Source organism: Bactrocera latifrons, unplaced genomic scaffold (genome assembly GCF_001853355.1).
Source record: "Bactrocera latifrons isolate USDA-ARS-PBARC rearing strain unplaced genomic scaffold, ASM185335v1 scaffold_19, whole genome shotgun sequence".
Classification (NCBI taxonomy): Eukaryota; Metazoa; Arthropoda; class Insecta; order Diptera; family Tephritidae; genus Bactrocera; species Bactrocera latifrons.
The window spans coordinates 2245544-2258323 of record NW_017535407.1 but is presented as its reverse complement, the minus strand read 5'-3'; the positions used below and the strand labels follow the sequence as shown (position 1 = coordinate 2258323).

General features: G+C 35.3%; 6 protein-coding genes across 10 annotated transcripts in view; 2 read left to right on the top strand and 4 right to left on the bottom strand.

The window, feature by feature from the left end:
- Nucleotides 1-2860, bottom strand: part of LOC108967515 (mannosyl-oligosaccharide alpha-1,2-mannosidase IA) — a 267492-nt gene extending 264632 nt beyond the window's left edge. The window contains exon 1 of the mRNA XM_018930997.1: nt 1329-2860. Within this exon, the coding sequence (XP_018786542.1) occupies nt 1329-1934 (606 nt within the window). The 5' untranslated portion in view covers nt 1935-2860. The remainder of the gene's footprint in view (nt 1-1328) is intronic.
- LOC108967519 lies at nt 2573-5322 on the top strand. Of its 2 annotated transcripts, XM_018931003.1 has the most exons (3): nt 2573-2655; nt 3577-3903; nt 3977-5322. In XM_018931003.1, the coding sequence occupies exons 2-3, from the start codon at nt 3589-3591 to the stop codon at nt 5240-5242; spliced, it is 1581 nt and encodes a 526-aa protein (XP_018786548.1). In that variant the 5' UTR covers nt 2573-2655; nt 3577-3588; the 3' UTR covers nt 5243-5322. The 2 variants fall into 2 exon arrangements, with proteins under 2 accessions (XP_018786548.1, XP_018786547.1); XM_018931002.1 differs by lacking the exon at nt 2573-2655 and having other exon boundaries at nt 3460-3903.
- An 89-nt stretch (nt 5323-5411) lies between these two features.
- Nucleotides 5412-7398, bottom strand: LOC108967520 (activating signal cointegrator 1). Of its 2 annotated transcripts, none has more exons than XM_018931004.1 (5): nt 7270-7398; nt 6549-7209; nt 6020-6498; nt 5644-5960; nt 5412-5585 (listed from the first exon to the last, which is right to left on the bottom strand). In XM_018931004.1, the coding sequence occupies exons 1-5, from the start codon at nt 7335-7337 to the stop codon at nt 5515-5517; spliced, it is 1596 nt and encodes a 531-aa protein (XP_018786549.1). In that variant the 5' UTR covers nt 7338-7398; the 3' UTR covers nt 5412-5514. The 2 variants fall into 2 exon arrangements, with proteins under 2 accessions (XP_018786549.1, XP_018786550.1); XM_018931005.1 differs by having other exon boundaries at nt 6549-7180; nt 7270-7345.
- Nucleotides 7399-7729: 331 nt separating this feature from the next.
- Nucleotides 7730-11624, top strand: LOC108967516 (molybdenum cofactor sulfurase 3). 2 transcript variants are annotated; one of them, XM_018930998.1, is made up of 4 exons: nt 7730-8275; nt 8984-9128; nt 9197-9757; nt 9828-11623. In XM_018930998.1, the coding sequence occupies exons 1-4, from the start codon at nt 8203-8205 to the stop codon at nt 11443-11445; spliced, it is 2397 nt and encodes a 798-aa protein (XP_018786543.1). In that variant the 5' UTR covers nt 7730-8202; the 3' UTR covers nt 11446-11623. The 2 variants fall into 2 exon arrangements, with proteins under 2 accessions (XP_018786543.1, XP_018786544.1); XM_018930999.1 differs by lacking the exon at nt 7730-8275 and adding an exon at nt 8766-8796 and having other exon boundaries at nt 9828-11624.
- Nucleotides 11625-11638: 14 nt separating this feature from the next.
- Nucleotides 11639-12307, bottom strand: LOC108967531 (migration and invasion enhancer 1-like). 2 transcript variants are annotated; one of them, XM_018931018.1, is made up of 3 exons: nt 12216-12307; nt 12065-12106; nt 11640-12007 (listed from the first exon to the last, which is right to left on the bottom strand). In XM_018931018.1, the coding sequence occupies exons 2-3, from the start codon at nt 12097-12099 to the stop codon at nt 11749-11751; spliced, it is 294 nt and encodes a 97-aa protein (XP_018786563.1). In that variant the 5' UTR covers nt 12100-12106; nt 12216-12307; the 3' UTR covers nt 11640-11748. The 2 variants fall into 2 exon arrangements, with proteins under 2 accessions (XP_018786562.1, XP_018786563.1); XM_018931017.1 differs by lacking the exon at nt 12216-12307 and having other exon boundaries at nt 11639-12007; nt 12065-12185.
- A 21-nt stretch (nt 12308-12328) lies between these two features.
- Nucleotides 12329-12758, bottom strand: LOC108967532 (migration and invasion enhancer 1). The gene is made up of 2 exons (XM_018931019.1): nt 12667-12758; nt 12329-12604 (listed from the first exon to the last, which is right to left on the bottom strand). Exons 1-2 carry the CDS (start codon nt 12690-12692, stop codon nt 12343-12345), a joined length of 288 nt encoding a protein of 95 aa, XP_018786564.1. The 5' UTR covers nt 12693-12758; the 3' UTR covers nt 12329-12342.
- Nucleotides 12759-12780: the final 22 nt, after the last annotated feature.

Below are 12780 nucleotides of genomic sequence, written 5' to 3'. Positions count from 1 at the left end.
GTTCGCTACACAAAAAAAGTTGTTTGAACGCCTGAGAGAACACTTCAATACAAAGAAATTGAAAGTTGAAAGCACGCAAAAAACTCGAAGCCACAGTGGCGAAGAATGAAAAAACTAATAAATTAACAGCGCTAATCAGATATGGTGTATTTCAGGTTCCACAACGTGAACGCTTGAGACAATCATTTAATAGCATGTCTCTACGAACTGCGGAAGATTCAGCAAACATATATGCTTCCTCTGCTACTCTCACTAAAAAAGAATGAGATTTTTAATGTGTGCGTCATTAAATTTTACTCATAGGTCTATGCTACATACATTTACATAAATAACGCTGAGGAGAACAAAAACTAGCAAAAAATATAAAAAAAAAAAAAAAATTATCGTCTTCTGAAGTAAAATTGCAAAACAACAATGCTGAATATGTGTTTGCTTGTTTGCTGACACAGCACATCAAGTGGGTCAGTAGTGTGTAAATAATACGTTTGGTCTCCTACCGCTTGGCGACTGATCACTTGGCAACACAGCGAATGCCCCACAGAAGTAGGCTTATATGGGTGCGAATGGTAGTAAGGGTAAGCTCGTCTGAATTACATCTGTGTTGACTAAATTCATTTTAAAACAAAAAAACAGTGTTATAAAGCCCTTCACAGGTGTATTTATTATAACATAAAAGGGTATAAAAGAGTTATTAATAATATTTTGATATTGTGATATGACAACTATTTGTTATGATACCCGATCTAGTCAATATGATCGGAAATTGTAGCCCTGGCTTAGAGGAACATTTTTGGGGCTTTTTATTCATATGTTAAGCTTTGTTTTACGGATTCATAACCGTTATAAGGAACGTATTACAACTTCTGACACAAGTAAAAACATACATATGAACAAACATATGAAAGTATGTACAATATAATTCGTACAATCAATTTAATCTAAATAGTCCGTGTAATTAAATAACAAGGCGTGCACACACGTTTATCTATTAATATAAAATCATTATAACTATTTATTACAATTGCAAGTGATTAAACCAGTACAGATATAGGCGGTGCACTTGAAAATTATAACAGATATGAGCGTTTGTTGGCACTGAAATCACAGAAAGCACATACTCGTCGAAGTAACCCAACAACAAGGTCGGTGCTTATCGCTAACATGGCGTTAAGAATGGTCAATCAAAGTAATTCAAAGTACTTAAGTAAGGCAGTTACTGATAATGACTATACATGCATACATATATAGTATTAAATGCATATACATACATATGTATGTACATATGTCAGAAGTTCTAATAAAGTTCTAATTCCTACATACTTACTTACCTCTTTAACTTTCTGTCGCTTCTCTTCCACTTTTGAATCCGGATCAGCGTTTGCGCTGGGGCTGATTGTCAAACTAGCAATTTTTCCTACTGGTAAATTGTTGTTATCCAGGCGTGCTGCCGTATCTTCATTGAAGCTGTTTTGTCCTTTTCCGGCGGTAGCTACACTTTCTGGTGGTCCTTCACCATTTAAAGGTGGTGCAGCACCTTGTTGCTGTTGTCCATCATCGCCTACGCCCATTTCCTCGCCATCATAGCCAGCGTCTTGTTGGTGTTGTTGCTGCTGCTGCTGCAGTTCTGGCTTATCTAATATTTCACCTAATTCTTCTTTGATTTTAGCTTGCAATTTTTGACGGTCGCCCATAAAATGTGGATCTGCGTCTTTTGGTGCGTGTGCAGCGAGGGGTGGTGCCGGTATGAACATTTCAGGACCGGCTTTTTGGAATTGCTTATAAACACGCAGAACGCGTTCACCGCCAAAATTATCGGGAAGGAGGAATATACCACCGAAACAGAGTAGGCATAGCGTAGCTAACACCAAACCAATAAGGAATTTTTCACGCAAATGAAAATTCGATTTACGACTAATCGGTCCAATGCGATACATTTTGTTTAAATTTTTGAGTTTCCGCTCCCTTCGAAAGTTTGCGCTTTTAATTTCTATAAAATTCGCAGTTTTATTTTATTTTATTTCTGCGAGAGCACACAACACTATATGGGGCGAAAAATTAAGTACCGTTAGGAGGGAGGGGTCAGCGGTAACTGCAATTATTTTGCACAATTTACAGATTATAACAAAATAAAAAGGCAGGAAGACGAAATATTCACTGGACGGTGGTTTTGCACAATACTAAAAGATTCGTTATTAGTTACACATTAGTTGCAATTCTTTTAAATTCACAAATATTTTATACACGAAAAATAAACACTTTCACTTTGTATCTATGTGTGCTTTGTTCAAGTTACCTCCCACTAAAACATAATTTTTTTCTTTCAATTTTACGGCTTTTCAAGTGAAATTGTAGTGAGCATCAAATAGGCAGTTGATGTGCTTTTTCGTTTAAGAACTTCATAAAAAACGCAAATGTGTGAAAATAATTTATAATTTGTATGCCAGTAACATTTTTTAAGCCACAATACACAATAGATAGCACAAAATAACTTTGAAAACGATGATGGCAAGAAGCGTTTCACAAATGCACAAGCAATCACCTACCGCACACGACTGTCAATATGACAGCTCCAAATGTCAGAGAACGCAAAACACCACTTTTTGGCGCAAAGGGGGCATTATAGGAGAGCGCCTTGGAACAACAATTCGCTGAGAGGTGAGAAATTTATATAAGTAACACAAAATCGGCGAGTTAATGGTGATAGTTTCTTTTTTATTACTTATTGTTTGGGGCTCCCATTGGAGATTTTTCGTGTATGCAATTTAGTTTTGTTTACAACGAAAGTTGTTACTTTGAGTGAGACTTTTTATATTAAATAATTTTCTGCACGTAATAGTGTTAAAAAAAAGCAAATTTAATTGTGATAGGAAATTGGTAAACTTTCACTTTGTATGATAACAAACACTTCTGAAATATTCAAATTCTTATTGGTAATTTTTCTCCTGTGATGCATTCAATTTAAGAACTATGTACATGAACTCATTCGTTTACTTCAACCAGTCTAAAAAGCACAATTTTTCATTCATAAGTAATAAACATACAAATTCACTATATAAACATTTCTTTCTCAGCCAATTCTAGTAGAATAATTGAAATGTATAGTTTTCCAAACAGAGTTAAGATGCTGTGAAAATGCAAGAGATTCCTTTATTTTACATTATTTGTTTTCTGTTTGCTTTAGTTTATCGTCTTCCGTTTAGTTATATTTTATTATTGCCTATTTTTGGTATCAAATTTCGTGTTTGTTTTCATCGCGCAGTGTTGCTATTGAGAAAGGGACATTTAAAAAATAAAAAACTAAATTTCCCAGTTCCAAACTTTTAAAGTGCGTGATATTTAAGATTTATAATATATTTGAATTGATATAAATATTATAAAATTACGACGTACGGATTTTAAAGTTCGGCAATAATCAAAACACAAATAAATATAACTGATGAACTAAGAAAATTGTTAACACACAACTGTGGCAACATTTCAACCCATTACTGATAATCAAAATAATTGTACTTTTATTTTTTCCAAAATCGATATGACAAACTTGTTTAATATATGTGCGGAATAAATGTGAAAAAGTTGAATTTTGTTATGGAGCCCACTATTAAATATGAAAATTGTGAAGAAATATTCATTGGACCGGCTGGCGTGATTGCCCCAGGCAGTGGACAAAAACGTCATTTCGATAATATCAGTGCAGGAAATGAATATGCGAACGGAGTTGGCAGTTATTGTCAGGAAAATCAGAATCCAAAATCACAAAGTTCTGCTTTTATAGCACCAACGCATCAGACTTTGTACGCACAATTTCAAAATAATGCGGCTGGTCAACAGGAGGTGAAACCGGCTAAGCGTTATCGGCGCGGAGAAAGTGCGGTATTATTCTCGCCACCTTTTTTCGAAGTTGTATGTATAAACATATCGCTTTATTTTATTGTTGTATTTCGATGCAGTTGTGTTTATTTATTTACATTTGTAGCCAGATGACATTAACGCACAAGGCGATACATTTACAGCACGATGCGTCTCTTGCCAAGTAATACTACGTGGTCATAAAAATGTTTCGTCCAACTTTATTAAACATATGAAACGCTCACACCCTGAAGTACACAAAATGTATGAAAATTACAAATTGTTAAAACAACATAGTAGGAATATGAACTTATTGGTCAATAAGTCACCAGCGGCACCAAGTGAACAGAGTTATTTTGATGTTAGTACTTGCCTAGATAATATACAATCAAATAGTGTACAATTAGAAACTGATGCAGGCGAAAATGAGCAGAATTCAGAAACCACCGAAAATTCCCAACCGAACTCTAATACAGATTTAAATGAAACCAACGAAAATTCAGTTGATTCTCAACCCAACAAAAACGATATTTCCACGTCTGAAGTGAATTTATCAAACAAAACCCTCCATGCAATAAGCAAAATGTTTGATGAAAAGCTGAAGTCATTCGCAACAAAGGCAGAATTGAGTGAGGTGTCTAAAAATTTTATTAACCAAGCGCGGTCGCGCCAAAGTACACCTTGTTCGACCAGCGTTCATGACGGGCATAATGATGAAGATGAAGTCGAAGACAAAAAACTAGATAAATATAAAACAATACAAAATGAGCTAGAAACAATGCGTCAACGTCTGTCTCAGTCGGAACAGAGTAAACGAGTTTTACAACGCGAACTTCACACGCTAGAAAAAATAGTGCGAAAACGTAAACTTATTATTAATAATATGCCAATAGCTCCAGAACAACAGCCACAAACTGCTGTAGAGCAATTGCTTAAGGAACGATTTGATCTGCCGAATGTGGCTTTGGAAAATGTTTGTGTTATTGGCAACAGAAATAGGCAACAAAACAATAGACAAACTCTTCTTGTGGAAGTGGTGCGGGAGTGTGATGTGAATGCAATATTTAGAAGAAGTGCTTGTTTAAAAAACACGGGTATATATATTTCCTCTCAGATGTCTCAAATATCGCTGAAACGAAAGGAAAAGCTCTTGGTGTTGCGACGGGAGATGTTGCGCCGAAATCAATCATTGAAAATATTAGTGCGTAACACACAATTACTCGTATGTGGCACATATTTCTATTGGGATGACTTCTTGGGCTTGTGTGTGGGCAATTTGGATGTGCCGGAATGCAATTTGGTCAGCGATGATGCAGCTGAGGAATTAAAGAAACTAACAAAACTAGACATGAAAGAATTCCTTAATGTTTTGAAAAATTATGATATTAGATAAGATAACTTTTAAATACTTTTACTCATTCCAAAATTTTGAACGCAAATCTATTATCGCTAATTTTTTTTAAACTAATTTAAAAAAAGTGGAAGATTTTTATATATACAATATATAAAACAAGTTTAGCGTATTTACTGATATTCTGTGTATTTTATAATATTACACATTTATTAAATTTTTTTTATTCTATTTCATAGAATTGAGTTTTTAATTTCAAGACGTTCCAACCTCAGTGTATTTTAGAGGGCATGTATGTATATAAAAAAATCACCTTAGTTCTTTGTATTTTTCAAACGAAGTAATGTTTTGCAAGCCGCATTATGGATCTTGGGGTCAATTTGATCTGTAAGGATTAGTTTATAAGTTAAAACGATAACAAGTTTTAATAAAGAAAAATTTACAAATTTTATGCTGCCCCTTAACAGGGAAAACTACTGGCAACTGTTGTGGATTTGAGCAAACAAAGACATATGGACTTTCGGACTCTCCATCTGGATATATTTCGCGATACTCCTCTTGTGCCAGACAATCATCCACATGCACACAGCCTAATAAGCAACCTGTTGGATAGTGCTCCGGAAATGCAATGCTAGGATCATTATAATGAGTCTTGTAAAAAATCTTAAGTTCTTCAATTTCTTCTGGATGTGGATCTTTTACTGTTGACGCTATCCATAAGCGCCCACGATGTTCACTATACCAAACACGCCCTTCGTGCCTATTTAAATATTATAGTAAACATATTTTCAATTGTTTTATAACAAGTGCTTTACATACTTCTTTATACCGGCCACAAGCAGTGATGCCCATGGTTGATGCATTGAAAGACAATGACGCATATCTTGCATTTCTAATAACTCCTTGTCTTGAACACGATTATATGAACATTCTCCTAAACCTTTGTTAAAAGACCCATCAGCAGCGAATGCCTTTACTTCAGCGGTAAGCTTATAAACTGGACGATATTCATCATCCATGTTTGGATCTGTGCCACATGTGTCCGGTGTAATTTTTTGTGTATTCTTTCGGTTAGACCAATTATTTTTGTCACCAGCGTCAGCTTTTGCTTGAGCGATTTCCTTCAACACACGGTTCTCAAAATCAGCTGTAATGGGGGGGTCATCTTCCACCTCTCGGCCAGCAAAATCGATCTTTATTTTGCGTTTAGCGCGATTCTCATGTTTCTTCTCATGCATTTCTTGTTTCAGCTGTTCAAATTTTGCACGCTCTGATTCGGATAGCCAAACTGAATTTTCCTATAATACAAATTGAAGTTATGTACCGAATTAAGGACGCCAATACCCACCTCAAAATAATCGAGCTCATCATCAATAACTGTCGTACGTTTCTCACTATTCCGATCATACTCCAATAACCGATCTCGTTGTTCCAATGCCTTTTTCAATGATTCTCCACCACCTTTCTCTTTCAATGATTTCAACAAATTCTGTCCTTTCTTGGAATCACTTTTCATTATTTGCATTTCATCGTTGGTACAAACCATATCACCACAAAACAAGCATGGTCCACTACCTTCTTGCTCACAAACTATGCGGCCACAACCCAAACAGTTATTGATTAACTTGTGCTGAGAGGCCTGACAATCACAGAGTCGTCGTCCTTTTAGCATTATCACTTCCCCACTAACACTGCCATCGCTAGTGTATAAATTGACATATTTGGATTTCTTCTTAGCACCTTGTGACTGTTGCTGTTGTTTACCAAATTTGCCGTCCAGCGCCAAAGTATTTTGATTCTGTTTATTTTGTGCGGTGTTTTGAGTAGATTTTGCTTGTTTCTGTTGTTGGTTATTACTAGTTTGTGGCAAACGTTTATAGTGCAACGGTTTGCTAAAAAGCCGTTGCTTACAATCCATCATAAATGACCGATGATCTTCACATTCTGAATTAAGTAGTGTTTCAAAGTACTCATCGAACTCTGTTGATGATTTCATTGACAAAATGTATCTTAAAAATTTGCAAGACATCGTTAACAAATAGCAAAATTGAATAGTGAATTATGTTTACTTGATCATATCATCTGGCACTTCGAAATCCAGACAGTTTGTCAAACGTTCACGTATCCACTTATCCATTTTTACTTGATTAATTATTTCAGTTTAAATTTTTTTAAATTTCACAATATTGAATATGTGGAGAAACAGGAATGATAAAAAAAATTGATGCGGTTGATAACTTTTTCCGATAGTATGGTTTTTATCGATATTTCTAAAACCTTGCATTACTTAAGATGCAGTTAGACACTACAGCTGATCTTAAAAACGAATTTAATTAAACACATGTTTTGAACAAATATGAAAAATGTCTATTTAGTATACATATATAAATTTTAAAAATTAATTTCGGCATTAATATTAATTTCATTTGTATTAATTAATTTTATATTACTTATATGTGTATTTTTAGTACACATTTTTATATGTCCTAACCAATCTGCAAACTATGGTGGAGGGTATTCCATGCATAGATCTATTTCAGCTGTGGATTTGTTTACATTTTAACAGCTGATGGTTTCGCTATTCTTGCAAACAAAGAGAAGTAAATAGGTTAAGCGTAAGGATAAAAAGTTAACACGTCAGTAATCCATAATCTCTGAGTCCATTTTGTTATTGTATATCATAATCACGGTAGAGGAGATCATAATACCCACATTCTCAACAAGATGCAATTAAATAAATGTAACTAGTGCGGCACAGGAACGAAGCACTTGCTCGGTGTTAAATTGATTCACACAAATAATTGGTTTAGTTATGTTTTAATATTTGTTGAAACCGGTTGATTTGGTCTGCATAGTGAACAGTGAGCTACGAATGAAACATCAATAGAGTGACGGCATTGCTACTTAATTGTCAATAGATTGCGTGACGCTCAAAACAGAAACAAAAAAATTAATCGCGCCGAAGTAATAATTATAACAAGGGGCCAGTATACATATATAAAATGCCAGAATTTCAAAATGTATTTACACAGGCTGAAGCAGATGCTATCGAAAGTGAATTTCAGCGCATAAAAAGCAAGTTCCCTACATACATATGAATACCGTTATTTTAGAAGGAAAATAAATAATTTATTCATATTTCGCTGTTTGTTTAATTATAATTTTTTTATTTAATATGCGGTATAAAATAAGTAACTAACTTAAATTATTTGTTTATATTGTAAATATAAAAATATTTGTTATTGCGAAATAGCTTATCAATTACCTATCAACTATCAAGTGGTAAGAGATAAGAATTTGAGCAGAATTCGTGAAGATACTTGTATATAGGGCTTATGCATTAATTATTTACATTTTCCAAAGTTTCTTATCTTTCGAAATTAATGAATTTAAAAAAAATGCATTACGTTTGCGAATGCTTCAAATGTAAAGTATTTGAAAAAAAGATAGTAAAATCACATGTTTTAATTTTATGAATGACACCTTGGTGCATTAATTGTTGTAAAGCAATTGCATGGAAATTCGTTAGAAAATCGCTTGTTTAATTACATAAACACATAAAAGAACTCGTAAATTTGTAATGGCAGATAATACTAGTTATTTGGGGTTTTTTTTATTATTATTATTATTATTTTTTTTTTTTTTTTTGCTAAAGATTAGAATACTTGTTATTTTCTATTTTAAATCAAGTTCAAATCATCACATATTTAAATAATAAAAATTTTTTTTTGCAGAATTACAATCAATAATAAAATATTAATTAATTAATCTCTTTCCTTATAGATAACGTATATCTAGATCATGCTGGAACTACTCTCTATCCTAGTAGCTTAATCGACGCGTCTGGCCAGGTGCTTAAAGAGAATTTATTTTGTAACCCACATACTTGCAAAGTAACCGGTGATCTCATAGATCAGGCACGCTATCGGTTTGTACATTTTTTTTGTTTTTGTCATCTTATGTCAATCAAAAGCACTAATAAGTGGTTTCTTTTAGTGTACTACAGCATTTTAACACAGACGCAACGGAATATGCGGTGATATTTACCGCTAATGCCACTGCGGCGTTAAAATTGGTTGGCGAATGCTTTAATTTCGGTGAAGAAGCCAATAATGCGGGTGCATTTTACTACTGCCAAGAAAATCACACCTCGGTTTTGGGAATGCGTGAGGTAGTGCGCACCAAGCGGCTGTATGTTCTAACGAAAGACGAAATAGTGGAAAATCTAAAGCATACTAATGGTATTGATAAAAATGGTTTCGAAGCTGAAACCAGCTCTAATGGTAGAAGTGAGTTGAAGACTAATTCGCTAGTTGCTTATTCGGCGCAATGCAACTTTAGTGGCTATAAAATGCCACTGGCTACTATCGCAGCCATTCAAAAATATGGTTTAGTAGAGCATGGCACAAATGTTGGTGACGAGGCAAATGGAAAAGAAGCACCAGAGAGTAATTTTTACATATGTCTGGACACAGCATCCTACGTAGCCACTAATTTTCTAGATCTGCGAAAATATAAGCCTGATTTTTGTTGTATTTCATTTTATAAAATGTTTGGGTAAGAGAAATTTTGCTGATATTGCTTGAAGACCAATAATAAAATTACGCATTTTTTTCAAACTAAACAGTTTCCCTACGGGCGTCGGTGCGTTATTGGTGAGCAGACGAGGTCAAACTGTGCTGCAAAAGCGTTACTATGGTGGCGGCACTGTGAATATAGCAATGACACGGCAAAATTTCCACGAAAAGCGCCCAAACTTTACAACACGCTTCGAAGATGGTACTTTGCCTTTCCTCACCATCACTGCGTTACTTGAAGGCTTTCGCATGCTGGAGCGGCTGGTGCCTGCAACAGCAAAGCAACTGCCGGTGCAGCGTATTAGCGCACACGTGTATGCGCTAGCCAAATACGGTCATGATTCACTCGCCGCGTTACGTCACACCAACGGTGCACCGCTAATAAAGTTTTACAACCATAACGGTTATGAGGATATAACGCTGCAAGGCTGCATCGTCACATTCAATGTATTACACGATGATGGCACATATGTCGGTTTCGCCGAAGTGAGCTGCATCGCTGCGGTCCATAATGTACAAATACGCACTGGGTGTTTCTGTAATCCAGGTGCATGTCAAAGGTTTTTGCACTTATCGAATGCCGATATACGCAAACATTACGAGGCGGGTCATGTTTGCAGTGATTTCACTGATCTGGTCGATGGCTTGCCGACCGGTGCTGTGCGCATGTCTTTCGGTTATATGACGCGTGCAAGTGATGTGGACAAAGCAGTGGCGATGATACGAGATTGCTATCTAACTACGGCAGCGAATCGTCTACGTATCATGGAAAGCGTAAAACTGCCGGAAGTGTTACGTCATGTGCCGCAACGCTTGAAACCGCAGTTGAAACGCATTTGTATCTATCCGATTAAGTCATGTGGTGCTTTAGACATTACAAGCGCATGGCCACTTACAAATAGTGGTTTTAAATATGATCGCGCTTGGATGATTGTCGATGTCAACGGCATGGCTATTACACAAAAGCATTTTACAAGGTTATGTCTAATAAGACCGTTAGTGAAGTTAAAGGAGGAGATTTTAGAGTTACATTTTCCCGGCATGGCAGCAGTACAGTTGCCGTTAAAAATGAACGCTGTAGATGAAACTAAACGCGTCGAGTCAACGTTCTGTCAAAGTAAAGTGTGTAATGATTTAGTGGAAGGGCTAGATTGTGGTGAGGAAGTGGGTAAATGGTTATCTGACTGCTTAGAAACCAGTGGTTTGCGTTTAGTGCGTCAAAATGCCGAACGCCGTACACAAGATGGTGCCTCAAAGGATATTAGCCTGGCTAATCAAGCGCAATTTTTGCTCGTTAATCGCGCTTCGGTACGTTGGTTAGCAAATAAAGTGGAAACGGAGAAAGAACCGCTTGATTATACCGTTGATCGTTTTCGTGGGAATTTTATATTGGAAACTGCCAGCCCCTTTGAGGAAAATTCATTTGAGGAAATCAGCATTGGTGATGTCGATTTCAAAGCGGAAGGTTTTTGTACGCGTTGCCAAATGATTTGCATTGATCAACATAATGGACAGAAGACTAATGAGCCACTGCGCACAATTGCGCGTGAGTTTAGTGGAAAAATACGTTTTGGTATTTATTTATCACTTAAGAAACCACAAGCGGAAAATTCGGTGGTTTCTTGCAGCGCAGAAGTGAGGATTAAAAAGCATAGAGCGGAACAATAAATTGTAAAAATTGCAGTATGTAACAGCAATTACAATTTCGCCTCAACTAAACTAAATGAAAAATGCAACAGTTTCAAATTAACATAAACATGCCAGTAATTACAAGAATTTGCCAGTATATAATGCCATAAGTAATATTTATACTTATATAAGTATATATACACAAAGTTTTAAAAAGTATTAGTCTTTAATTGAAATATTCACAAAATGTGCATCACAAAAATTGTAAAAATAAAAAATTCACAAATACATTTGTCGACTAAATTATAGGAAAAGTATTTTTGTATATACGGAAGCGGATTTTCACATTAGCGTACAGATATTTTCTGCTTTTATATAATTGGGGGGCAAACCTGCTTGCACATTTTTTACTCTCTGCAGTATATCATCCTGTGATGGGAAGGCCTGTGTCTGCAATTTTGAATGTACCAACATGCCGTTTATGACCACTTCAAAAGAACCACGTCGACCTGCTCGGCATACAAGGTCCGTATCAGGCTGTTCGTTCATTATATATTTCTGCAGAGATCTGCACTGGCGCGCATGCGCTGCACATAAACCACTAAACGAAAATTGTATGATGAACCACAAATTTAAAATGATCTAATGTAGCGCTCACCAATGTTCCACATCAACTTGTATCGATTTGCCCATCGCAGTGCTAATTTTGTTAAGATTTTCCATACAAATAGATTTATTTATAAAATAAGACAAATTTTTATGTGATTATTGGCATTTAAAAAATGTTAATTATATTTTTTATTTCATACCTTCTATTTAAGTTTCATATGCCAAGGTATGCTAGCTTTGCTCATTTATAATTTTAAACGCATGGGATTGGAAAATTACAGCGTACTCAGGAGTTTTCAAGTCACTGCGTCGATTGCATTTTTGCTATCACATCAACATACAATTGTCAATTGGTTGCTCGTTAACCTTTTCTATTGGAAGTCCCTTTTCTGCACGTCGTACATTTTCCAAAACACTTTCGTGATCAGGAAATGCAAACGACTGCAATTTGGAATGTACCAAGGTATCATCTATTTTTACTTCAAATGACCCCTGACGTCCTTTAGAACATACGACTTCCGCATTTGGTTGTTGTTGTAGTAGAAAATTTTGGAGCATTTTACATTGCCACTCGAAATTGCATTTCGGACTAAAAGCATTATGGTTGTATAATTATATCTTTTATTTTATATTTGAATATTTTCTATTTACCAATACTCAACATCAACTTTGACCATTCTATTGAATATTTTTTTAAATTCTACCAATATAGAAAAGTGATCCTTTGTTTACATAAAATAAAAATGTCAGCTGTTTTTAGCTTGA

Bases quoted from the DNA above. Each gene is read 5' to 3' on its own strand.
- LOC108967519 (XM_018931002.1), top strand. From the start codon at position 3,553: ATGTGCGGAATAAATGTGAAAAAGTTGAATTTTGTTATGGAGCCCACT. The intron at 3,904-3,976 runs GTATGTATAAAC...TTACATTTGTAG, and splicing joins CGCCACCTTTTTTCGAAGTT to CCAGATGACATTAACGCACA.
- LOC108967520 (XM_018931004.1), bottom strand. From the start codon at position 7,337: ATGGATAAGTGGATACGTGAACGTTTGACAAACTGTCTGGATTTCGAA. The intron at 7,210-7,269 runs GTAAACATAATT...CAAATTTTTAAG, and splicing joins GTGCCAGATGATATGATCAA to ATACATTTTGTCAATGAAAT. The intron at 5,586-5,643 runs GTAAATTTTTCT...TAATCCTTACAG, and splicing joins TAAGGGGCAGCATAAAATTT to ATCAAATTGACCCCAAGATC.
- LOC108967516 (XM_018930998.1), top strand. From the start codon at position 8,203: ATGCCAGAATTTCAAAATGTATTTACACAGGCTGAAGCAGATGCTATC. The intron at 9,129-9,196 runs GTTTGTACATTT...GGTTTCTTTTAG, and splicing joins ATAGATCAGGCACGCTATCG to TGTACTACAGCATTTTAACA. The intron at 9,758-9,827 runs GTAAGAGAAATT...CAAACTAAACAG, and splicing joins TCATTTTATAAAATGTTTGG to TTTCCCTACGGGCGTCGGTG.
- LOC108967531 (XM_018931017.1), bottom strand. From the start codon at position 12,129: ATGGAAAATCTTAACAAAATTAGCACTGCGATGGGCAAATCGATACAA. The intron at 12,008-12,064 runs GTGAGCGCTACA...ATTTTCGTTTAG, and splicing joins CAAGTTGATGTGGAACATTG to TGGTTTATGTGCAGCGCATG.
- LOC108967532 (XM_018931019.1), bottom strand. From the start codon at position 12,692: ATGGTCAAAGTTGATGTTGAGTATTG. The intron at 12,605-12,666 runs GTAAATAGAAAA...TAATGCTTTTAG, and splicing joins AAAGTTGATGTTGAGTATTG to TCCGAAATGCAATTTCGAGT.